The sequence below is a fragment of the Manis pentadactyla genome, chromosome X (genome assembly GCF_030020395.1).
Source record: "Manis pentadactyla isolate mManPen7 chromosome X, mManPen7.hap1, whole genome shotgun sequence".
NCBI classification, from domain to species: Eukaryota; Metazoa; Chordata; class Mammalia; order Pholidota; family Manidae; genus Manis; species Manis pentadactyla.
Genome location: NC_080038.1, coordinates 9,395,317 through 9,421,720, shown reverse-complemented (window position 1 = coordinate 9,421,720; position 26,404 = coordinate 9,395,317). Strand labels below are relative to the sequence as shown.

General features: G+C 41.1%; 2 protein-coding genes across 4 annotated transcripts in view; one reads left to right on the top strand and one right to left on the bottom strand.

Moving 5' to 3' along the window:
* FANCB (FA complementation group B) overlaps positions 1–26,404 on the top strand; it is a 359,567-nt gene that overhangs the window by 133,890 nt on the left and 199,273 nt on the right. The gene's annotated exons all lie outside the window — the stretch shown is intronic.
* The window catches only part of GLRA2 (glycine receptor alpha 2), a 185,758-nt gene that overhangs the window by 22,115 nt on the left and 137,239 nt on the right, over positions 1–26,404 (bottom strand). For all 3 annotated transcript variants that reach the window (XM_036912948.2, XM_036912945.2, XM_036912947.2), the window contains exon 8: positions 10,445–10,594. In XM_036912948.2, the coding sequence (XP_036768843.1) occupies positions 10,445–10,594 (150 nt within the window). The remainder of the gene's footprint in view (positions 1–10,444; positions 10,595–26,404) is intronic.

Genomic DNA, 26,404 nt, shown 5'->3' with positions numbered 1-26,404 from the left:
CTGGATTTGGAAAGGTAATTCCAAAAACTACAGAAATACAAACTAACGTGTATTCGTAATGATCTCTACCTCTAAGGGGGTGCTTTCAGGTAAGTGTAACCTATTAATATGGTTAAAAGTCTGTTTAGATTCCCATAGAATAAATAAATCTTGCTGGAAATTGGAGGGAAGAAAGGTGTGTTTAAAGAGAAATGCTGGTGCATCATTTTCCCGATCCTGTGCCTCATTCCAATATGACCCTTTCTATACAGAGTGATTTTTCTATAGTTCTATTCTGAAGATAACATCTTTGAAACCGTCTGGTGTCTCCCACTTCATGAGCAATTGAGGGCTTCCTTCCTCTCAGGCCCCACCACCCCATTCCTCAGCACTTTGCTGGACCCAACTCTTCCTAAGGACCTGAAAGCTCTGTGTTGTTTCTTGCCTCTGAGCCTTTGTGTAACTGATCCCTCAGCCTGAACATCCTCTCCACCCCTTTCTCATCTGCCACATTCCTACCTCTGTGTCAAGACCCAGACAAACGGACTATTCCCTGGTGCTACTAAGTGGAAGAGAGGATCTATTCCTGCATCACTGAATCTTGCACTGAAACCTCTTGGGTAGCATACAGCATTCTGTTTTGAAATCATTTGTGAGTCTATTCTAGCAACGACAACACAAACAACACAAAGTGGAGACTAGCTGATACAAAGTTTTCTTCTCATTTAATGTTGAATTCCCTTTAATACAAATTGTGTAGTGCAAGCCTCTTAAAGGGATCTGTGTGTGAAACAATTAAGTTTGATAATTATAGAACATCTGTGTCTCCCCCACCAATCTTCATCCCGTAACACCACAGTCCCCCTCTTGACAAAGCCACACTCCTGGAAGTCCCCTTAAGCTTCTTCCTCTTTGCATTCCCCACATTCAGTTAGCACTCACCCTACTGATTTTTGCTTTTTTAATTTTTTAGATATCACTTAATTTCTTGCTACCTCTTAGGCCCTCGTCATCCCTGGTTTTTGATTATAAGAAGAACCTTCTGTTCCTCCTGCCTCCTGTCCTGCTCTGTTTGAAGCATGCTCCACAGTGCCTGACTGGCTAGTTGTTTTCCATAATGCACATTTGACTGCACCACCTGCTCCCTATTTAAAAAGCCTCAGTGTCTTCCCATTGCCTTGAGGAGGAAGTCCAACCTTAGCATGGTGTGGAGTCTTTACTTGCCTAGGACCTACTTGGCTGTCCAGACTTGTTACTCTGAGGGATCCCAGGTGTTGACTCAATGCTTGTCTTAGTTGGTTTTTTCTAGAAGGTCCCGAGACAAGGATTTGGGTACAGATAGTTTCTTTGGGAGGTGATCTCAGGAGACACCAGTACAGGCATGAGAAAGCGAGGCAGGGAAAGAACCCACATCAACTCCAGGTGCATAGGTAAACAGGTTGCGGTGTGAGTGACTGGGATTACTCTACTGGGAATTGGTGGGAGCCAGTATAGAACATGCCTCAGGGGGACAGAGAAGCTGGGATACTTATCCCCAGCCCCCAACTGTTATTGGTGGAAGGCTATTCCTGCAGTAAGTCATCAGAACTTCCAGCTTGCCATGAAAAACTTGAGCATGCTGCTTGGGCCTGAGTAAGATACCCTCCTCCCCCCCAGGCCAAGGCAGAGTGGAGTGTGGAAGAGGAGGCTGTCACGGTATATGGAAGCACTGGGGGCCATGGGGATATGGGTGGGGCATTGACAGTGTTCCCACAGGGCCCCTCTGCTGCATCTGCATAGCTCTCCTATGGCCTCTATTACAGTTAGTGTCATGTGTACATAGGAAACATGTCTGCTTATTCGTCTGTCTCTCCTTGGACTGTGAGTATCCCAAGAGCAGAGACTATTGGATTTCATAGATGGCTTATAGTAGGTGTGCAGTACGTTTACACTGAGTATGTGAATGAGTAAATAAATATTCTGAAGAGGAGATTGGAGTAAGGGAAAGAGAAAATTATGAAAGGAGAAAATCAGAGACTGAAAAATGCGACCTAGTAGGAAGGTAGTGAAGAAAACAGAGATAATAGTTAATAACTGGAGATGAAGGAATAGGAAAGAGACGCTAAAAGACAGGATTTCATTTGCATGGCTGCTTCTGCAAATCACTTTGCATCTTGTAAAAGAAAATCCATATTGCAAGCCCTAAAATAAGTCTACCATAATACCTAGCAAAATGGAACAGGCCTAGAAGAAAAACCCCTTAAAAATATTTCAGGCCTTTGTGTCCCTGACAAGCCCCAGCTCTCTACCCCGGTTGTATAGTGGAATTATAAAGTACCATGAGACTTACTATTTCTTGCTGGATTTCATAATTAAGTGTGAATTCCTAATCCACACAGGTCTGTTAAAATCTCATCTAAATCCCTCAACCTTTAAGACAAAAAATAAACATGCTTTCTACCTCCCAAGGGAAGCAGTTACAACCTCTTCAACATCCTACTTCCTAAGGAAGCAGTTGTTACTTTAATTAATGATCTATGAAGTCTCTTTAAATACCTCATGCAAACATGTGGCAGGATATAGAAAAAAGCTAAATGACAAAAGAGAACACACACTGTTTCACTGTATTCTCCTGAAAAGGAAAAATAAAGTAAGATTATGGAGTTTCCTTTTCAAGGACAAGGAAAAAGGAGGCCTGTAGGAATTTCTAGTTTAAAAATGTCTTTAAATTAAGTAATTTATTTTCTGTTTATTAATTTTTCAATGGCTAGTTTCCCAGCATGGAATCACTGGAGTTAATGTCCTTGACGTGAGTATAGACACATTAGTAGCAATGGTGTGAAGTGCCCATAGCATTGTGATTACTGAAAGCCATTTTAGCAGTCCTGGACCCTTGCTACTCAAAGCGAGGTTCTCTGGACTAGCAGCCTCGGCATTACCTGGCACCTGGCATGCACCTGTTGGAAGAGTCAAGTCCCAGGCTCTGACTTACTGAGTCAGACTCTCTTGGGCTGGGCCCAGGAATCTGTGTTTTACCTAGGCCTCCGGGTGATTCTTGTGTGTACCAAAGTTTGAGAAGTACTGGTCTGGAGTGGGGCCATCAAGATGTAGTGCCCACACCAGTGACAGCCTGTGGCCGGCTGTTGCAGTGTGCAGCTGGACAAGCACCTTTGTTACTGCTTACTCTCTCTTCCTGTGCCTCTTGCCAATCTAAGTAGCCGAGGATTCTTACGCATTCTCCCAGTTTCAATAAGAAACCCAGTTTGAAAGTTTCCAGTGGATTCTTTCTAGAAGGGATAAAATCTTTGTTCTCTTTATAACACTGTCCCTACCACCTTCTCTTTCTCTTTAACCCTAAACATCACTGTGTGTGCCCTCAACCACCAAAGGTTAATGTGTTCAGTTGTTAATCCTAAAAATAAGCTTTCATTATGACTCTTCACACCACAGAACATTCCCTAAATAGGTGTGATGAAGAACTTAATTTTTCCCTACTCACACACAAGCATCTTCATCTCCCAGAATCTGGATATTAATTCAGAGTGTGAACCTACTATTTCCCAGATGTGGGCCCTGCCTTCGTGTATAGCTATGTATAACATCATAGATCTGTTTTCTTAGGGCTTGTGGTATGATTTATGTCTTAATTATCTAAGCCAATCAGATAGTTTTTCTTCTTACTCAATTGAGTATGCGTTTGAATAAATAAAATTCAAAGATCATCTGCTGGATTGAATTCACCTTTTCTAACCCAAGGAAAAGAACTGGCTATCACCCAGGGTGCCTCACCTATATATGAATCATGCAGGAGTTGACTCTGACCAGGGTCAGTGAAACTGAAAGCATTCTCCTTGGTCGGCAAATATTTGCAAGATGGACATGAGTAGCGCACAAGAAACAGAAAATAAGACTTTTATTTTGAGAAGTTTAGCCTAACAATGTTGTAAACCAGGGTTTTCTCTACCATAGCACTACCAAGGGCTGCATCATGCTTTGCTGTGAGGCCCTCCTGCGTGGTGTAGGGTGTTTACCGGCACTCCTGGCCCCTCCCCACTAGCTGTGAGTAGCGCCCCTCCCCTAGGTACAACAACCAAACATATCTCCAGGCATTGCCAAATGTCCCTTAGGGGGCAAAACTGCCTTGGTTGAGAACCACTGCTCTAAGCTGCTGGAGAGGAAAAAGAAAAGGAGAGGTGAGAGACCTTTTTAGAGTCCCAGAGGCTGAGCCTATTCTAATGATAGCCCAATAGGGTCCTCATTTGCTGGGATTTGTTTGGTCATAAGGCTTAGTGGTAGTGACATCTGTATTTCAACAGCCTTTTTTCAAAGTTAGTTTATATTCTAATTGGGTTGGAAGGGATGCAATGGGTTCTCTACCTTTGGATAGAGTGCGCTTGTACTGAAGAATAGTTTATCCAGAGCCACTATCAGTGGGACGTAAAGTGGAAGAATTCAGCTTGCCCCTAATTCTTTCCACTTCTCTTGCTTAGATGGTGTAGAGTAAAATCACGAACTCATTATTTCAATCCTGAGGTTATAAAAATATCTGTACATGGGGTGCATCTTGGGCAGTCGAATTTCTCTTTGAGGAAGAAAGACTAGAGAAGTGAAAATGGGGGAGGTGGATGTAGGTGGCTCATTGCAGCTGGTTGAAGATACTTGATAACATAAAAATAGGATTTTACGACACAGACCTGGGGCATCAGCTTCTAACAGACAGGGGCTGCCCAACCATAGGGATATACAAGTTTTGATCTGGGCTTTATAGTTTCTGAGAAACTTGGCTTTGGTAAAACTGACAGTGGCTGCTTTTCAAGATGTAGAAAAGATAAAGCAAATACACCTAGTCACAAATTACCTGGCCCCTCCTTGAAAGTGACCCCGTTTCGTAACTTGACTGTTCAGTAAACACCAGGCACTCTTCCCATGCAAGTAAATCGAATCTCAGATGTTTTTGCAATAAATATCTTCCTTGAATAAATTGTAGTGTCAGTGTCGCTTTGGAAAATGATCTGCTTTTGGTTTTTCTTATACCTTCTAAAGAATCAACCTGTATGTTGTGGAGGTCAGTTTCCCAGTGGGAAATTAAAGAGGTGAGTTTTTTCATTGGGAATGTTTAATGTTTAAGTGGTGTTTTCTTTTTCTTTTTCCTTTAAACTCCACATCCTCTTAGGGTCTATGAAGATTTAGTGGTTCATGACCAACTGGGCTGGAACTAGGGCAAGATGAGCAAGGATTCAGGTACAAAATTTAAGGCAGTGTCAGAACCCAAAACTCCAGATAAATATTTTAATACAGTGTTTTAAAATTATTAATGAAAAAATTCCATGGTGAACAAAATATCAAAATTTTAAATAAAAACAGGATCTGACTCTGTACCTGTGTGACTTCTCTCACTTGCCTGACTCTAGTCACATCCTGATGACCAGCATTAAAAAAACAGGACAGAAAATACTAGAATGTATTAGAGGTGTTTGTTTCAAGTATATGTACATGTGTGAGTGTGAGAGACTGGATCATAACGTAAGATGCAAAACATGAGCTCTGAGCAGCAGCAGTTAAGATCAGGGACTCTGGAGCCAGACTGCCTGTGAGTGTGGCTTTGGGCATTTTATTTAACCTCTTTTTGCTTGTGTTTCCTTATCTACAGATAAGAACACTGCCTTCATTGCTGGCAGGATGACCACTTAATTTTCCAAAAGAGGACAATTTTGATAGTGGATAGTGGCACTAACAGGTCATATAGCTCTATAGTGTTAATTATTGCAAAATAAAAATGCATCATCAAACAATGAAACAGAGTTGCAATCTATGTCATGCAAAAAATGACAACCAATCATGAACATTCAGATGCACAACAGCAGGACTGCTCAGCTTCTATTTTGTTTCAGGTTCATTGATCCTATCATTTCCCATGGTTTCCACTGACCCCATCAAGTGGTAGCCTAATGGCTTCATGGTTATTATTTGCCATGTCGTGGACCAAGGCTGGTACACAAATGGCCAGCAGGATTACTGACAGAGACCAAAAGAAAGTCATTTATCTCAGCCTCTTGTGCCTCACTGTTCTTCCTGTTATCAGCAAGCTCCCTCTGAGCTACCCTGGACTGTATCAGTTATAATGTTGCTTCTAGAATGGGTCAAGAAAAGAGGCCAGGGATAGTGATGGTTGTGGGTTTGTTTTGAGATTTCACCACATGTTAAAGTGAGAACTTGTGCACTATGTGTGTATACCCCCACCCCAGAAGATCACACCATGACAGAAACCAGATGTACAAAGGGGAAGTCAACCAAACCCATCTCAGTTTATTTTAATGCAACTATTAATAACAGTGTTTTGTTTAAAATGAATAATCCTGGACAAATGCCAACTCACACAAGGCATCAGGAAAATAGGCAAAAGGAGGACTTTCTGAGGTGAGCTGGGCTGTATGATCATACTACTCCCACAGTTGTTGTGGCGATTAAATCTATTACTGTATGAAAACTGCCTAGAACAGTGCCTAGTATATAGTAAGCCCTCAGTGTTCACAGTCATTACTGTTTTCTTTCTTAATGGTTCAGGCACAAGGAAACTTGAAAAGTACTGCCTTAGAGAGAGGTATTTCATTTCCTAAGAGACAAATAATTGGAAATGTCTCTTGCTCTTTTTCAAAATTCAATTGTCAATGATAACAGTGGTCAAGTATGACTACAAAGGTCAAGTATGATTTGTTTTGCTCCCTATATCCCCAAGTTTTAACTTTGTTAAACTTTATATTTTGTATAGCCATTTTAAGATACATAGACTCATTTGACTGTTTTAAATTACCTTTTAAAATTTAATTTTAGACTTTAATTCATAACCACAGATCTCAGATGGGCGTACTCACTGCCTCAGCATTCTGACCCCATTTCCTTTAAGCAATGGCTTTTTTACTTTCCTGAATTATGACTTAATACTATTTCTCTTTCGTCCCTGTGTTCTGCATTCCTTCTTTCCACCTCACTCTTGCTGATAAACTGCCTCCTGATCCATGGAAATGACAGGAGCAGTTAGTTAAGAGCTCCTGCATCTCACCATGAGCAAAGCCGCAGTGCATTGGCACTTGTCGCCCTTCTCTGGGCCAGCTGTGCAGCGCTGCAGCACCGGAATCTGGACAGACATCACACTGCATGCCCATCTGGCTGCACCACCGCCTGGCTCATGGGCATAGTCAGACTATTTAACCTTTCAGTACTTAGTATCCTCATTGATGAATGGGCAATAATTTAAGTCATTATTAAAATGATAAATTGTTCTCAGCTCTGACCCTTGCCTCTGAATTTCACCCTTTCTCATCTTCTCAAGGTGTTCTTTCTCCCCCTTAAGCTCTCCTCTCACTGCAGGGTTAATCTCTCCCTTTCCACTGGAGTGCTCCCACTGTCAAACATGTTCTTGTATCTTCCATTTTGGAAAACAAATACTCCCACGAACTTGCGTTTTCTTCCATACTATCTTACATGCTTCCCTGCACAGCAAAGGCGATTGCAAGTGATGGCTAAAGTCGGCCACCATTTCCTTTACTTCAGACAGGATTTCTAAATGGTGGAGTGCTCCGTTCCCAGAGGTTCCTGCCCCCCAGCCACCTGCCTCCAATGAGGACTATTTCATTAGTCAGTTTGTAATTTTTCCTCCCAGCTTCTTTGAGGTATAATTAACAAATAACAGTCGTATATATTTAAGTTGTACAATACTTTTATATATGTATACATTGTGAAATGATTACCACACTCAAGCTAATTAGCATCCATCCCTCACATAGTTACTTAATAAAAAAATTGACACTTGGGTGATCTCACTCAGTTTTTAGGATTTACAGCATTATCTGTTTGCTGGTCACTCCTACATACACTTTTTAAGATTTTGTCTATCCCTTGAGCACATATGTTTAATTACTTGCCAACTCTACTGGTATGTTTCATAGGCATCTACATTTAACAGCATCAAAATATGACTTCTGTGTTCCACCCTTAATCTGCGTCTGTCACAATAATCCCCATCTTAATAAATAGTAACACTACCCACCCAGTTGTTTAAGCCAAAAATCTGAGTCATATTCCTCTTTTCCTCACTTTCCTACATCAAATGCATTAGCATGACCTATTAGTTTTTATTGCAAAGGGTAACCACTAGAATATAAGTTTCATCAGGGGTTTGCATTTTGTTCTGTTCAGCAGTGTGTTCTAAGGATGTAGATGGTGCCTGAAACATAGTAGGAAGCCACTAAATATTTATGGAATAAATGAATCTTAAATATGACCACTTCTATCCAGACCCATGGCCAATACCATAGTCTAAGCCACCCCATATCTCTCATCTGTATTTCTATAATAGTCTCCTAACTGATCTGCAACTGTTTCTCCTGACCCCATAGACTGTCTTCTAGATAGCCTGATACTTGCTATGTTGAAACTAACTAACTAGAGGATTCCAATCAGATTAAAATCCATTCCTTTATACTGGCCTGCAAAGTCCTATATGAACCTGATATTACCTATTCTTTGTCTCATTGCCTATTACTTTGTCTTTCTCATTCTGCCCAACCTGCTCTAATACTGCCCAGGGTCCCCCAAATTTACTGTCTCACAATAAGACTCACCTGGAACTCTTGTGAAAAGAACTAATTCTCAGTGACCTCCCCTGAAGACTGATTCATAAGGTGTGGGGTAGAACACAAGAATCTGTACTTTTAACAAGTATTCCAGGTGATTTTTATGAAGAGATAAGGTACAGATAGAAACTAATAACCTTCTGCATAGCATTCCAAAAAAGTCCTCCCAATTATTGAGAATTGAGAGGCAAAATGACACTCATTTTCCATCTCTAGTCTGGGAGAGTATGCAGTTAGTGGCCACCTACTATGCTAAACCAGAGAATTTATGTGCTGAAATACCCTAACATTCGAATACTTCTTTGTTGGCATAAATGACCTCAACTTGTGCCACTTTGTGCTAAACTCCTGTGGATGAGGTTAAAGAAATGGTTATCACCGACAGGGAGGCGAGGAGGAAAAAAAACTGAGAAAGGCTTGATAGTCAACAATGTACGAGTGGAAAGAGACTGAGTGAGTGAGTGAGTGAGTGAGTGAGTGAGTGAGTGAGTGAGTGTGTGTGTGTGTGTGTGTGTGTGTGTGTGTGTGTGTGTTTTCCCTTAGGTTTGTGGCAGGAAGAAATGTTTCTGAAGGTAGAGAAGGAGACAAGATAGCAGGTAGCTAGCCAGCAGGATACCACTCCAGACTATGCGCAGGGAACATTTTGGTAGATGTAGTCAGGACTCGGTGAGGTCTCATACACATAAGCTCCTCAAGATAAGCAACATCTAAATCACAACAAGAGTTTGGTTTTACATCTAGGCATTTGGAAGCATTAAGATTTACAATGAAATATTTTTGTTTTCATTCCACCAGAGTAGCATATAACTATGGTTTTACTAGCAGGTTTAATTTACCAATTTTGGGGAGATGAGATTTTTGAAAAATATCTCTCCTGTATGTAAAATTTTAGCTTCAGTTCTCTAGTGGTGGTGTTCCAGACACTAGCATTCTCCATATGCAAGGGCATGTTCCTCTCCCAGAATCTGTAAGTGAAAACAAGTGCAAAGCTCAAGATGCCCTAGGTGAACGCAGGCTGTGGACTAGAGCAGTGCTTCTCAAGTGTGTCTGCACGCCAGACTTACTTGGGGAGCTTTAGGAATACTGATGCCTGTGCCCCAGTCTGAGCCTGGAACTGAATTGATATGGGGTGTGCACAAGGGGAGGGATTTTTGAAAGATCCTTGGCTTATTCTAATGTGCAGAGGAGTTTGGACACCACTGAAGTGGAGAGTTGAGCTGTGTTTCAGACCTCAAACCTCTCGATAGTGTAAAGTTTAGGTTTCTGCATTAAAGTTTAAGTTGAGACAATGAGATCAATCTAATTGGATTTATCAAGTTGTAAGCAACATGGGTAGGGGCCTTACTTACATAAAACCAAAGCAATTGATGAAAAAGTCAAAGCAGTTATGTGCACAAAGTCAAACACACACCCACAAATTGTCAATGTACATAACAGGATTTTAAAGTAATTTTGTCAAGTTGAGTATATATATATATATATATATATATCTCCAGTTAGAGTTGCCAGATGAGACAGGCTTCCAGTTAAACTTGAATTTCAGATAAACAATTATGTATTAATGTAAGTATGTCCCACATAATATTTGGGACATACTTATACAGAATATTTTTTATTAATTATCTGAAATTCAAGTTTAACTGTGTGCCCTGTATTTCTCTTTCCTAAATGTGACAATCCTGCCCCAACTTTAAGGCACTGTCCTGCATAATCATTCAGTGCCGTAAAACACATCAGGACAAAACTTAACCTTAGCTTCTTGTTCATTACGGGCTCTTCTGGTTTCTGAGTCACAGCACCTGGTTAACCACCTCAAGCTCTACCTGACTGACTGCACCGAGGGTCACCTGTACCTTATTCTGCCTCTTCTGTCTTCTCCGGAGCCGCAGGAACTCCTTGTGCTGCCTGGAGACAAAGTTCACTGCTGCATATTCCAGTAAGGCAGCAAATACAAACAGTAGGCACACCGCCATCCAGATGTCAATCGCTTTTACATAGGAGACCTGGGGGAGAGAGAGAGAGAGAGACGCCATGGAAACTTGTGAGGAAGCCAGGATTTTAGTGTTGTGAGCAGCAGAATAACCTCATTTCCTTTCAAGAATTTTCTAGCCTTTCCTAAGGAAGTGCTTAAGCATTTTGCATTTCACTTTGCAGACTGTGCAGAGCAGTGAAAGTTACCCGGCCCCCGGCTGGGCCCTTGTTCCTTCTCTCAGGACAGCCATTCTGCTCAAGTAGCCTCATCTCTTGAGACAAACTCCAAAGAGGACTGCAAGGGTTTCCTTAATGAAAAACAAACAAAAAGAAAACAGAACTTTGAGGTAAAATAGAGTGGATACTATTCTCCAAACTGCTCATTTCCTTCTATTTTTTTCTTGACAGTTACAAACTAACATAGTTAACATAATTCCAAAACTTGGATGAGAAATGAACTATGTATGCACTTGGGCCCTTCAAAAATCCATTTGTAATTTCCATCAATCTATTGACTGTAACTGACATAGAAACTTTCTAAATAGTTTTATGTGATCACACTTCAAGAATATTCAACCAAAATAAAACATCAGGGTTGTAGCCTTGGGAAAGTATCTGGTTAAAAAGGAAACTTTTATAACCCTTCAGTGGTTGGTAGAGTGTTTAGTACATCTTATAATTTGATAAAGCAGATTCTAAGAACAAATACTTCTTACTTGCAATGGAAAGTACCCCTCACCTCAACTTCCAATTATTTTTTTAAATATAAGGGGGAAAATAACTAGAAGAAGTTGTAACATACTGGGCCCCACACTACAAAAGATGCTTATCAAACTGCCAACTGAATGTGTACTTTCTAGATCTAGCTTTTAAATAGGGTTTCCTGTTTTTTGATAACTGACACTGAATGCTTGCCTGCTAGTATTTTTAACATTTTACATGTATTAATTTTCCAACCATTATAACAACTGTATTGCCACCATTTTCTGATGAGTCAACTGGGGTAGAGAGGGCTTAAATTATTACCTAAAGTCACAAAGCTAGCAAGTGACAGAGCTAAGACTGGAGTTGGAACTCAGCCTGACTAGTGGATTTCCTTTCTGGATACACACAAACATACTACTAGGATTGTACCATTTGTATCTTGCATTTCCCTTTGACTTTTATAGTGAGCATTTCCCATGTCTTTTAACTTTCTTCTAACTTGCATAATGGTCTATACCGTGATTAATCATTCGGTATTAATAGAACACTGAAGTGATTTTTAGTTTTATTTTTTGCTACTATAAATTTTGGGGTTAATAATATTCCTCCCCCCAACTATTTGCCTGTATCCCTGATTATTTGTTAGGTCAATTTTTAGACTGGGATTATGGGAATAAATGACATTAAAATAGGCTCTTGACTTAGAAACTTGTTGGTAGCAATATGAAATTATAAAAGCAGAGACTCTGGAGAGAGATGCCCCAAGCAGGAACCATTGCTCTGATACCATCTCTATAATTTTGTCATATTGTTTAACCTCCTCCTGTCTCCCTTCCTTATATGTATAATAAGGACAATAGTAGTACCTAATTCACAAAGTTATGTGGATAAAGTAACTTAATATATGCAAAGTGCTTAGAATAGTGCCTGGCATAGAATAAGTGCTACATAAATGCTTGTAATTATTTGGCTACGTAAGGATGTGATTTTGCTAATAGAGAAATTTTGGAAGAGACAGAAAATCGACAAGGAAAACTAGAATCACCCACCATCCTAATATAGTCCAACTATTATTTTTGAGGCTACTACCTCCCTTATGCAATTTGTCTCAGTCAATCTGAACTACTTGCCAGTCACACACATGTTTTGACAAAGTGGCCCAGCATGTTGCCATTTCCAGCACTCCCAATATGTCGCCCTTCCTACCTGGGATGTGTATGCTCATTCTTGCTTATCAACAGGCTCTTCAGCATCCTTCCGGACTTGGCTCCGGTACCAACTTCCCTGGGAAGCTGCCCTAACCTTCCTGCTTTCTCACTTCTGGTTTGGGGGCCAATTTTATTCACTCCCTTATGACTCTCTATCGAATCTGCCTGTTCCTTCTTAGTCTACCAGCTTCCCTGATCCTATCACTAGTCTGGAAGGTTTTTGCTTCTTTTTTTTTTTTGGTGGGGGGAGCAGGCCCAGTGTATTATTACTCATTGTATCACCAATATAGGTCCCAGCAAAATAGTGAGTAAGCAGTAGATACTCGGGATGTATGGATAAATGGGTGATTGAATGATAGAAGGAAGGAAATATCTGGCCATCTTTCCATCTTTGTGCTTTAATTTCAACAATTTTACACTCTATAGCATCATCCACAGTTGCATATATTGGAAATTTCTAGGGGTGGAGTAGTAGTGCATTTTTTCTATCCACACACCTAGCATTCCTGGGCTGTTTCTTTCCTTAATAAGCAATAATTTATCTTATATTTGCTTTTCTGGAGTGATCTTGTTCTCCTGTAATGATAGAACATTACCAATCACAGCATTCCCAGCTATATATTGTTCAGATGGCTTGTAAATGTTTTAAGACCAAGTAATGAGAGGAATTTGTCAATGCCTGAAATATATCCATATCAGGAGCTAAGTCCAATAGAGCTGACCATCCTTCCTCCCCTTCCTGGTGTTTACAGCACTCAGTAATGTGTAAACCACTTTCCCATCTCCTTCTGGCCGTCAGCAGGCCAGGCACGTATTTGGTTTCTTTTATAGCTGCTCATAAATGAATCCTTTCAGTCTCTTAATCATTTTGGTTGGTCTCTGACTTTCCTCCAAATCATGAACATCTTTCCAGTATTGAAGTGCTGGTATTAAATGCATTATTCACACGGATTTAGAGGGTGTTGGGAGACATCTGTTACATATGATGTGATGTCCCTTGGTGCTGGTCTCTCAGGATTGAAATGCCTCTTTGTTGCTTTTACTCAGCTCTGATGTCAGATTCTCTCTCTTTGGCTGCTAATCCTTAGATGTTTTTAGCTCACATCTTCCCCCGTCACATTTTTTTTATGATTCGTGGGCTTACACGATCCCTTCCTGAACTACTTTACTACTATCTTGCAAAATAGTTTTCAAAGGTAATTAAGCTCTCAGACTGCTATTATGATTTATTGCATTGCTTATCCTTTCAAGCATATTAAATTCAGAAAAATAAAATTTGAGGGCCTGCTACATGGAAGACTGTACTAGGTGCTGGGGGCGGTAGGTAGGGTGGAAGATGAAAGGATAACTAAGATGCCCTTGATTCATCCCAGGACTTCCCAGATCACACTCCAGGGAACCCCTTCCCACTGAGCTCCAGAAAGTCTCATTCACATAGGTCTGCAAGCAGCAGATTAGGGCCTGTGGGTCAAATCAGACCCACCACATGTTTCAGAAGTAAAGCTTTATTGGAGCACTGACATACTCATTTACATATTGTCTATGGCAGCTTTTGCACTGAATGGCGTGCAGTTGAGTAGTTGCGATAGAGACCCTGTGGCCCGCCAAACCCAGAGCATTTATTATGTGGCCCTTCAGAGAAAACTTTTGCCAGCCCCTGACCTAGACTATAGTGTTGTCTGATTTGTCTGGGGTCATCTATCCCAGTGGCTCTGCTTGGTGTTTTAAAAACCATGATCTTTCGAGGGAGATAGTCAAGTGAACATATAACTGATAAAAAGTGGATGGTCCCATGAGCCAATGTAGAGGGAAGTCCAAAAGCCTGCTGGAATATGGAGAGGTTGATGTTGGCAGGGAGAATCAGAAAAGGCTTTATTCCTGGATAGCATGGTATTTGGCTTAGGGCCTGAGGAAAGCCAGGACTTTGATGGGTGGAATGAGCTGTAAAAGCAAAGCCATGAAGATGGGAGAGAGGGGGTGGGCTCAGGGACGGTGAACCACCAAGTGACCAGGGTGCGCTGAGTCCCTGGGAAGTACGTGGTGAGGTGTGCACAGACAGGTTGGGCCGGGACACTGAAGGCCAGGCAGAGAGGGGGGTTGAGGTTTCAGACTGCTTGTAAAGATAAGCTAATGATGGCTTTGAGGTGGGGGATGGATGTATAAGTCCTTTTCCAATTATCCTGTATTTCTTTGTCTCCAAAAACAAGTTTCAGGAAAAGCAGACATTTTCCCTCCATGTAGAAATCTACGTCCGCTCTTCTTGCCGCTCTCAACTCTTCACAGGGTCAGTTCTCTTCCAGGCTTCCTAATGTCAGCTTCCTGAGTTGTTTGCTGGATGTTCTTCTTACATTTGTCATTGGTGTTCCTCAAACTCTTCCTCTTAATTTTCCCTCTATCTTCATGTCCTCAATGAATTCATCCACTCCTGTAGTTTTCCTCTTATTCCTCTGTGGGGGGGTCTTCTGCAGCAGAGATCTGCCAAGTATTCATGAATTCCACTTCCTTTTCCTGGGACACCAGTAAACTAGATTTTCCAGTTTGATCAGACCCCCAGTAGAATGTGAGCAGAAACAATGTCTGCCACTTCAGAACCTCTAAAATCTCAAATGAGGTCCTTAGGACTTAGCCCTTCTGCAGCCACCTTGGATGTCACCCATTTAAGATGGCAGTGCTATAAGGCAGAAGAAGCCTGGAACCCTAGGAAGACCCAGGGCTGCCCACCCCACAGTGGAGTGTGATGTGAGTGAGAAACTTTTATTGTATTAAGCCACAGAAATTTCACGGTTTTGTGTTTCTAACATTCCCAGGTCCATCACTCAGCCCTGACCTCTTACTTCTCATTCCTGTGCTAATTCTAAAATGTCTGCAAATCAAATGCATTAAATGTCCCTTCTTCTCATTCATCTCATTTGAATCTTTCTTCCCACTAGCAACCCTACTTTTATCATTGGTTCTTTCCTTGCCTTCATCTCTACTGTTGACTGTGTTGTAAAAACTCAACATTTCCAAGGGTGCCAAGCACCCTTGGGTTCACTCTCGCTCCATTCTGAAGATGTCACTGCAACCCTGGATACCAACACACCTGGTTCTTCTAACAACTTCTTAACTGATCCCCCTGTATTCAGTTCTTCCTTGTGGCACTTTAACCTTTTGCTTCTGCAAGGTTTATTTGAAAACACCAATTTCATTGTCATACATCTGCTTAAGAATTGCCGTGGTTGCCCATTACTGGCTCTAGTAGCAAAGATTTGCCCACCATGTGTCCACCCTGGTTAATGAATTTTATTCCACTCTTTCCTAACACAAACCTTCTACTGAGTTTAAGTAATTCTTATCCCTGAAGAGGTGAAGTCTGTTTCTACCAAGAATCCTGGTGGTTCTCAAATGGGTGTGATTTGGCATCCTGGGCAACATTTGGCCATGTCTGGAGATATTTGGAGTTGTCACAGCCAGGGGGAGGTGCTGTTGGCATCTAAGAGGTTGAGGTCAGGAATGCTTCTAAGCATCCTGTGATGCACAGGACAGCCCCACAATGAAGAGTTACCCAGACCCAGATTTCCATAATGCTGAGGCTGATAAACTCTAAGATGGAGAAACCCCAAACCCTGCAACCCCGGGTATCTATGTCTAGGCCAGTGGTGATCAGCTGGGGATGATGTTGCCCCAAGAGCACATTCAGCAATGTCTGAAGATGTTTTGTGTTGTGCCAACTGGAGAGTGGGTTTTTGCCACTGGCTTCTAGTGGGTAGAGGCCAGGGATACTGCTAAACACCCCTTGTTGCATAAGATAGCCCCTATGACAAAGAATTACCGAGCCCCAAATGCTAATAGTGTTAGGGTTTGAGAAATACTGGTCTACACTCTTCTCCTAGCATAGGCATTTTTTCTGCCTTTTCTCTGTTTATTTCCAGATAATTCTTCAATAATGGAAAAGCTCAAATTCCATCTGTGGAGTGATGCATTCTCTGTCTGTTCTAGGCCACAGTGGTCTTACTATCTTTAGAATCTGTAATGCACTTATAATTAGGATCATACAGTCTGGTCTTTGCTTCATGTATGCGTGTTTTATCCACCCAACTAAAGCATAGGATATCTGGAGGATAAAGACCCAGTAATGTCTTTTGTGTCTATGCCACCAAGGACAAGTCTTTGTGTATATAGTAAGTGCTCCATAATTTCTGTTGATGGACAAATTACCCAAGCTGTATATAAATTCAAATTCCTTTTACTGCTTTATATAAAGGCTCAGCTACCAAAAAAAAAACTTAAAAAAAGTGAACTTAGGTCATTTATAGCTAGTAATATCCATATTACTCTGAATTTATTTTCACTAAGAGAAAGAACACTTATATTCTCATGACTGTACAATTCATGTAGTTTACTAGTGAAAAAGTGGAGCCAGACAAGAGGTTTAGGTTTGTGCAGCACTAAATAAACGTGTACCTGATATTCCAACAGATTAGTCAGATGGTGGAATTTAACTCACCGCTCAGTTATTTTGGCATCATGTCGACATTTCTTAGAGCGATATTCCATTAATGTTTTCAACAATCTTGGCATTTTTAAAAACTCTGGCAAGTTTCCTTGAGTCATTTTTTCATTAATTATACACTCATATCAGTTTCAAAATGGAAAATCAAACTATGAATTTATTTGCTTTAGTCCCATAATTTGTTTGGTCTGTATTAAAAAACTATGCCATTTCCTGTTGAAATCTTGCCATTTGCGACATAGAAGGACCTAGAGGGTATTATGCTAAGTGAAATAATTCACACAGAAGAAGACAAATACCATTTGATTCCACTTACATGTGGAAACTAAAAAAAAACAAAACAAATGAACAAGCAAAACAGAAATAGACTCAGCACAGAGAACAGAATGGTAGTTGCCACAGGAGAAGGGGGTGGGGAAATAGGGGGAAATAGGTGAAGGGGGAAAAATCATTGAGAATGTTTGGTATCTTAATTTGGGTGATGGTTACATGAGTGTATCCACATGTCAGAATTCATTAAAAAAGAAGAAACGTTCTGAAAGCATGTCTGATTGTGTAATGGTTATATTTCTTTATTTGCTCTTGGAATAAGGAAATATTTTTTAGTGTCTTGTTAGCCATAACATCAAATAATGATACTCTGACATTTTCCCTTAACAACAAGAAGAACAAAAACTATACCATTTCTCTGTCATGAAGCCAGTTGTTCATAGGTTGGGCCATTTTCTATCCAGTGTTTATCCCTAGCACAGGAGAGTAGATCATCACTGTACAAGGTTGCCTGACTGTTCTTATAGCTTGGGTGCCCTCTACATCCTCCATGGGCAAGGCACTCTCATGTGACAACGTGCCAACTGAAATATATCCACATTCCCAGGCTCTGGCCCCAGAGAGCTATGGCATTCCTCCAGCAGCCAATCAAGGAGGATTGGTTCTGAACACATGGAGAGAAATTCTCTACAGTGGAGAAAAATCACGAATGATTGATCAAGTATTATTTTTTAATACAAAAGAGAAAAAAATGAAATTCATGGGGGCAATCTCAAAATACTAAGATTTTTCTTCAAGTGGAATGATCCCTCACATCCACCTGCTGGAGTCAGTGTTTATTCTCAAACTGTGCATGCGAACCATCACTAAAACAGAATAGAAGCTTTTCTGCTCTGTAACATTTTTTAAATCTAATTTACAGGGAAAATTTTTCATTAACCCTGATTAATGCAGCTGTTGAAATGAAGGATACCTGCGGGTCACAGTAGCCTGACTGGTGCTCCCATTACATGCAACAGAAGCCTTTGGTAGCTCCAATCAATTTGGCTTTCACTGAGTGCTCTAAAGCACATCACCACCCTCCTCATCCTCATTTTATGGGGGAGAAAAATAAGTTTATTAAATGCATGTCTGTGTCTTATACAGCTAGTAATCAACAAAGATGAACAGGAGAATTCTACCCCTGATTTTCTTTTTTCTCCCTTACCTAGATTCAGTCACTGTAAAAAAGTATCATCAGAAAAGAATATAGGCAGTTAAATTAATCCTAGTGCCAAAGATTCGTGGTGGTGTATTATTTTATCTTTACAATTTCACTGCCAAGTTGCCATTTTTATTGCCTAGTTAAAGAGCTCACGTCTGCTGTTTGATACCAGGAAAATCTGATTTCCTTGGCAGAGAGGGTTGGTGGCAGCACGAACGACCTGGCCTATCCCAGTGTCACGCACCCCAGCCCCCCATTTTCTTGTCATGTCTTATTCTCTTGTTGGGCTCTGTGTAGAGTATTAAGCAAACACGTCTTGTGAAGGTGCTGTTTGCAGAAACAGCCATTGGGTGGCAGTGCCTCCAAGCCTGGTATCTGAAGGATCCAGCTAGTTACACATGGTGCTCCTTAGCAAACTTTCATCAGAACAGGACCTGAAAACTCTTCAAGGACCATTTGGTGTGTTGAGTGGCACACGGGCCTAGTTAACTGATATTATTTCCAAAGATGAGTAAGTTTCTCTCCATTGTAGTAGTCAGGAAAGTGTTCAAAGTAGCTTGCCCAAGCTCACTACCTATGTGAATTTTGTGAGTGGAGAGGTAAGAAAGAGAAGGGCAGAAGTGCTAGTCCGGAGCACACGAGGACTAGTGAGTGATATACACTGTTAGAGGCACCATAGGGACACCCTGCAAAAGACACCCCAAGTCCCAGCCTTCTGCAAATGTAGGCATCTGGGGGAGGGAGCCAGTTGAAGGAGGGAGTAGTGGAGAAAGGGGAGGAAGCAGGACTAGGGGCCATCTTCTTCCCTGTGCCTGTGTCTGCACATCTCAGCACATTCTCAACTGATAGACGGGAAGACTGATTCCTTCCATGGTCTGCTTCCAGTGACTGCACCTTCAGTGACGAAACAAGAGTGGTATACGGCTTCTCAAACAAGGACAGAAATAAGAGCGAGTGGGAATCAGGAGCAAATTGCTCAATGGTGTAAAAACACTGCCAGCGAAGAAAAGAGCCAATTGGATTATCTCAGTATTGGGAAGACAACCACAGGCTTGTAGAGGATAATGAGATAATGCTCCACTTAACAGATATTTGTGTAGTTCGCATATGCACGTGTATGTGTGTGTGTGTGTGTGTGTGAGAGAGAGAGACCCAGGAGGATATGAAGATGGGAAGAAAGGGAGGAAATGGAACAGCTTTAGAGCCAGGTCAACTTGGATCTGAATCCTAGCTTAGTGACCAATTAGGAAAATTACTTAACCTTTTGGAATCTGTTTCCTCATATTGAAGTAGGGGCCCAAGGATTCCAGTGTCAGGGGATCAAATAAGACACTTTATGTAAATATGAACACTCATTCAGCAGACTGTAGACCCTCAGTTACACTGGTTTGCCAGAGATGAGCTCCTGAACACATAGCATGGTTCAAAATGTGCGTAATTCAAGGTCATTTTCCCTGGAAGAATAAATGTAAAGTACAATTTGTTGTATTTCATATTCTGTGCTTGCATTAAGACTTGATTAGTATTTTTATTTTGCCCTATTTCAAATGCACATAAGCTAAGTTCACATAAAATGGCACCTCATTTTAGCGTGCACTCCTATATGTCAGGGGGACTTGATATGCTATTAGAAAAACAAAACAGACCACCACCACCACGGTCAACAAAAAGCTTGCAGCAACACAACTATGCGTTATCTACATTATAAAGATAAGAAAACTGAGTTTACTCATCGATTTCAGCAAGATCTATGTCATCACTACAAACCCTCTCCACCCTTCCAAGGCCTTTCATTCAGCCTGAGTCCAAAGAACAAGACTGGAATGTCTTATTAAACTGCTCTCCTCTCCTCCCTTGAGACACTCAGTCGACACAGCGAAGGAGTGACTGAGCTGCTTTTCCCATCTACCCCACTTGTCTGCACACTCTGTGCTTTGGTGGCTCACTGACCCCTGTGGCAACCTCCCTTTCTAGGGTGTGAGCCAGAAGAATCACTCACAGACTGTGGCTTCACCAGACGACAATATGTCATGTGAAGGAGAGAGAAGGTGCACACCATGGGGTGGGCACATAAGAAGTGGTGGCGCGGTCACATCTGCAGCCATGGGCAGATACTATGAAAACGAGCATTTCCAGATGACAGAGAACCACACTGCTCTTCGTTTGCTTTCTCAGTCGGCAGTTGGGTTTCCACCTGTTTCCTTACTCCCTCATGCACCCCACCACACCCTAGCTTCACATTTCATGCTTGTGAGCAAGGAAGGAGAGGAGGGCAGTTTAATAAGACATTCCAGTCTTGTTCTCCGGACTCAGGCTGAATGAAAGGCCTTGGAAGGGTGGAGAGGGTTTGTAGTGATGACATAGATTTTCTCCTGCTTTTCGTCTTGTGTTCCCCAGATAGGGGGCTTGATTGGACAGGGAGTGTGGCAAAGCTGAGGAGTCCCCACCTCCTAGACTAGGCTTGTTGTCATGATTTCCCAGTTGGCTCTGCTCCCTAGAGGAGGATGAGGAGGCCAGGTCAGGAAGGCAGTGCTGGCCAAACCTTCCACCACTGGCCATTTCTGAATCTGAGAACCTTATCGGAGTGAATGGGTGGGTCGGTGTTGAGGGAGGGTGTGCAGGCTCTTCATCCCCCCTCAGCAGTCACGATGGTATAGTCCTGATGCCAGCTGACTTCTGAGATGGCAGGTGGGTAAGATGGTGGGAAATGGGTAAGTCTGGGCTACAAAATGGTGGCAATCTTAGTAGCCCAGTTCACCTTGCAGCGATAGAGAAGCCTTTTCCTCAAGAACACCTAGAATCCTTCGAGGACTCCGGGATACAAAGAGGCTTCTCCAGGTGCTGAGTTTCCCCACAATGCATGTGAATCCCTGAGCACTGGGACACTACCTCCCGGGGATGAGGGCAGGGCTTCATTTGGCAGAGGGCCAAAGAGTATTTCACAGCTGAGAATATAACATGAGATACTGATTTCAATTGAATGGCAGTGTCAGTGGAACTGAACAAGCTCTGCCACCGAACCCCTGGCCTGTGGCCTGGTTTAGCATGAGCTCTGAATGTGAGCTCACAGTGGAGGCAGCAGGCCAGTGAGGATGTCTCCATGGGATCCACTTTGACAGAAACTTTCCCTTCTTGGCGTGAGACCCTGGGCATTCATGCCTGGTGCGTGTTAACCTAAAGCTCTTGAAACTAATCAGCAACCTACTGTTCCGTACCATCTAAAGTGAAACTGAAATGGAAAACTTCCAGGCCCCCATCATGTTCCAGGTTACATGTTGGGAGGAGAGAACAAGAAAAGGAGCTACAGGTCAATCAGAAGTTGGGAATCAATGTGGTGCAAAAGCCTCTGGCTGAGCTGGTGATCTCACTTTTTGTTACTGTAAATTACCAAAGATCTGGCCTCCACAGTGCCCACTTCCTGTAGCTGAGGAGTATTTTGATGCAAGTCAGCTCCATGCCTTTCTCCTCACTAGGAAAGCCAGAAGCACAAATCACTCACTAATAATTATATATTTATTTGCAATAGATACTAGCCTGCAGGAGTCTGTTAGTAATTAAAAAGAAGTCATACAGCCTCTTGAATACAATGACACAAATGGATGTGCAAGCTTTTTGAAGAAATAAAAAAGGCCATGCTGTCAGGAGGCATGATTTAATTTCAGTATGGATGTATATAGACTGGTAAAAAAGTTCACAAATGTGGGAAGAATTTAGTTGGTCTTATTGAGCCTATTGGTTTGGAATACATCGGTTGCATGTAACTGCTTCAGAGAGTTTAGGTCACTCTCATTCCCTTGGTGGGCATCAATCCTGTAGGATTATATAAACTAAGAGGAGGAAGCAGGGTTCTGATGGAGAGAGTAGTAATTAGATGTGGGGATGTGGCCTTGGCTTTGCCACTGGTGACTTTGCACATTGGCCATCTGGGCCTCAGTTTCCTTCTCAGAAATGTAAAAGGGTTGGATGATCATATCTAAGGTTTCTGCCACTCTACGATTCTGAGATTCAGGGGAAAGAGAAAGTGATGAGGGAGGACACCAAGTCAGTAGCAGGATGAGGTCCTGATCTCAAGGTGATCAGAGTCGTGAGCCCCAGCAGCAGGCTTCTGGCCCTCTGCCCTGTTTTCTTACCACCCTTAATGTCCTCCAGTAATTCTTATTCACCGAGTGCCTCTATATCAGGTAGAACTTGCCTGAAAGTGTGGATTCCTTGCTTGGAAACAAATTGTAATGATGAAAAACATTGACTTGTGCAGCAGATGCACTGAGGTCACCTGTCATTTTGGTGGGTGAGTTCCCATAAACTGTCAGCAACTCAGCTCAAGCCCCTGAACCTCCCTGCTTTTCTGCCCAAGAGATTTTTTCTGGCATTTTAATAATTTCTCAATTTGCATGTGAGGAAGCCTAGAAATTCCCAGGGTAGCCCTCAACCATGGAAGGATTGAAATAGGTGGATAAAGGCCGAGATTTCCGGTTACTTGGTGGGACCAGTCTGATGAGAATTCTGAATGGCTTTGCAGAGGACCCTCAGCAAGATTGCTTCCAAGTTGCCCTCCATGGTAACCAACTCAGTAATACACTTTCTTGTTTTTTCTGCTTTCTTTGTTTATACTCCATACTCCCATTTGTCCTTCCTGAGACCACCTACCAAATGAACTATCAGCATCTAAGTACTTGTTATAGGATCTGCAGATTACTGACACAGATGACCCAAACCAAAAATGAAATCAGGAAATCCTGAGACAAAATGCTATCTATCATGCCATGTGCCATTCAAGACCGGATGACAAACAAAGCACACATCCTCCTAAAAATTCCTTTCTTATTGACAAAAGCCCTATATCTGACTGCTTTGCACATAATCAATAAGAATGGAGTGTCAACACGGTTCAAAAACCAATCTGGAGAAGTATCAAATCAATTTGGAATCTACTGTACCCACATTATTTAACACCCATAACTTCCCATTTTGCTTTGCATATCTAGTTTTAAACTGATGAAATTAGATTTGTGTAACAATAACAAAAACTAGTATTTCCTATCTAATACTATGCAAGAGTAATTTAGCATATACTGACCCTCCTTGGGTCAGGGAAATAATGAGATTACCTTATTTGCAGAAACATAAATAATCTGTACCATGCTAGGTATGAAATTTGTTAGGGAGATTGAGTAATGGTTATATTTTGAGTCTATAAGGATGTAGATATGAAGGTACAAATTACTTCTGTTAACAACTCAATTAAAACTGTTAACAATGAGGGAAAAAAGATGGCGCTGTGATAAGTGAGACAGAAATGTCTTCCCAAAACCACATATAATATGAAAATACAGCAAATACAACTAATCCTAGAGAGTGACCAGAGATATGATTGCACCAGGCAGCCTTCATCTGAGAAAAGAGAACGTATCATGGAAAAGAGAATATGAAAAGGCAGAAGAACCTTGTTCAATCCAAAATCCCTCAAACACCAGAAAGAGGGCTGAGTGAAACTGAAATCATCAATCTTCCTGAAAAAAAATTCAAAATACAAGTCATAAGCATGCTAATGGAGCTACAGAAAAATATTCAAGAGCTAAGGGACGAATTCAAGAGAGAGAGAGACATTATGAAAAATACAGTAGCTGAAATGAAACATACAATGGAGGGACTTAAAAGCAGATTAGATGAGGTAGAGGAGATGGTAAATGGAATAAAAATTAGAGAACAGGAATACAAAGAAGCTGAGGCAGAGAGAGAAAAAAGAATCTCTAGGAATGAAAGAATATTAAGAGAACTGTGTGACTAATCCAAATGGAACATTACATTATACGGTACCAGAAGAAGAGAGAAAAAGGGATAAAGTGTCTCTGAAAAACTAATTGCTGAAAACTGCCCCAGTCTTCTGGAGAAAATAGTCTCTCAGGCCATGGAAGTCCACAGATTTGCCAATACAAGGGACCAAAGGAAGACAACACCAAGACATACAATAATTAAAATGGCAAAGATCAAGGACAAGGACAGTGTATTAAAAGCAACCAGAGAGAAAAAAGATCACCTACAAAGGAAAACCCATCAGGCTATCATCAGACTTCTCAGCAGAAACCTTACAGGACAGAAGGGAGTGGCATGATATATTCAGTTAAATGAAACAGAAGGGCCTCTAACCAAGAATACTCTACCCAGCAAGATTATCATTTAAATTTGAAGCAAGGATTAAACAATTTCCAGATAAGCAAAAGTTCAGGGAATTCACCTCCCACAAACCATCCCTACAGTGTATTATAAAGGGACTGCTCTAGATGGAAGTGCTCCTAAGGCTAAATAGCTGTCACCAGAGAAAATAGAACTACAGTAAAGGAAGCAGACCAATTAATTACTAACCAAATACAAAATTAAATCATCTACCCATAAATTCAGTCAAGGGATACACCAAGAGTACAGAATATGACACCTAACATATGAAGAGTGGAGAGGAAGAAAAAGAAGGGAGGAAAAAAAAGAATCTTTAGACTGTGTTTATAATAGCACAGTAAGTGAGTTAAGTTAGACTGTTAGACAGTAAAGAGGCTTCCCTTGAACCTTTGGTAATCTTGAATCCAAAGCCTACAATGGCAATAAGTACAGATCTATTGATAATCACCCTAAATGTGAATGGACTGAATGCACCAATCAAAAGACATAGAGTGAGAGGAGTAGGGAATGGGTAAAAGAGCAAGATCATCGGTATGCTGCCTACAAGAGACTCACTTCAAACCTAAAGACATACACAGACTGAAAGTGAAGGGATGGAAAAGATATTTCATGTAAACAATAGGAAGAAAAAAGCAGGAGTTGCAATACTTGTATCAGATAAAATAGACTTCAAAACAAAGAAAGTAACAAGAGACAAAGGACATTATATAATGATAAAGGGGTCAGTGCAACAAGAGGATATAACCATTATAAATATCTCTACATCCAACATAGAGCACCCAAATATGTAGAAAAAATACAGAATTAAAGGAGGAAATAGAATGCAATGCATTCATTTTAGGAGATTCCAGCATCCCACTCATTCCATAGGACAGATCAACCAGACAAAAAATAAGTAAAGACACAGAGGGACTGAAGAACATATTAGAACAGATGGACCTAATAGACATCTACAAAACACTCCACCCAAAAGCAACAGGACACACATTCCTCTCAAGTGCACATGGAACATTTTCCAGAATAGATCACATACTAGGCCATGAAAAGAGCTTCAGTAAATTCAAAAAGATTGAAATTCTACCAACCAACTTCTCAGATCACAAAGGCATGAAACTAGAAGTAAATTGTGGAAAGAAAGCAAAAAGGCCCACAAACACACAGAGGCTTAACAATATGCTCCTACATAATCAATGGACCAATGACCAAATTAAAACAGAGATCAAGTAATGTATGGAGACAAATTAAAACAACAGGTCAATGCCCCAACTTCTATGGGACGCAGTTCTGAGAGGAAAGTATGTAGCAGTTCAGGCCTATCTCAAGAAAGAACACTCCCAAATGAAGAATCTAAATTCACATTTAATGAAACTAGAAAAAGAAGAACAAATGAGGCACAAAGTCAGTAGGAGGAGGGACATAATAAAGATCAGAGAAGAAACAAATAAAATTGAGTAGAATAAAACAATAGAAAGAAGTAATGAAACCAAAAGCTGGTTCTTTGAGAAAATAAACTAGATAAACCCCTAGCCAGACTTATCAAGAAAAAAAGATAATCTACACACATAAACAGAATCAGAAATGAGAATGGAAAAATCACTATGGACACCACTGAAATACAAAAAATTATTAGGTAATACTATGAAAAATTATATGCTAATAAATTGGATAATCTAGAAGAAATGGACAACTTTCTAGAAAAATACAAACTTCCAAGGCTTACCCAGGAAAAAAACAGAAAATCTGAATAGACTAATTACCAGCAAAGAAATTGAATTGGTAATCAAAAAAC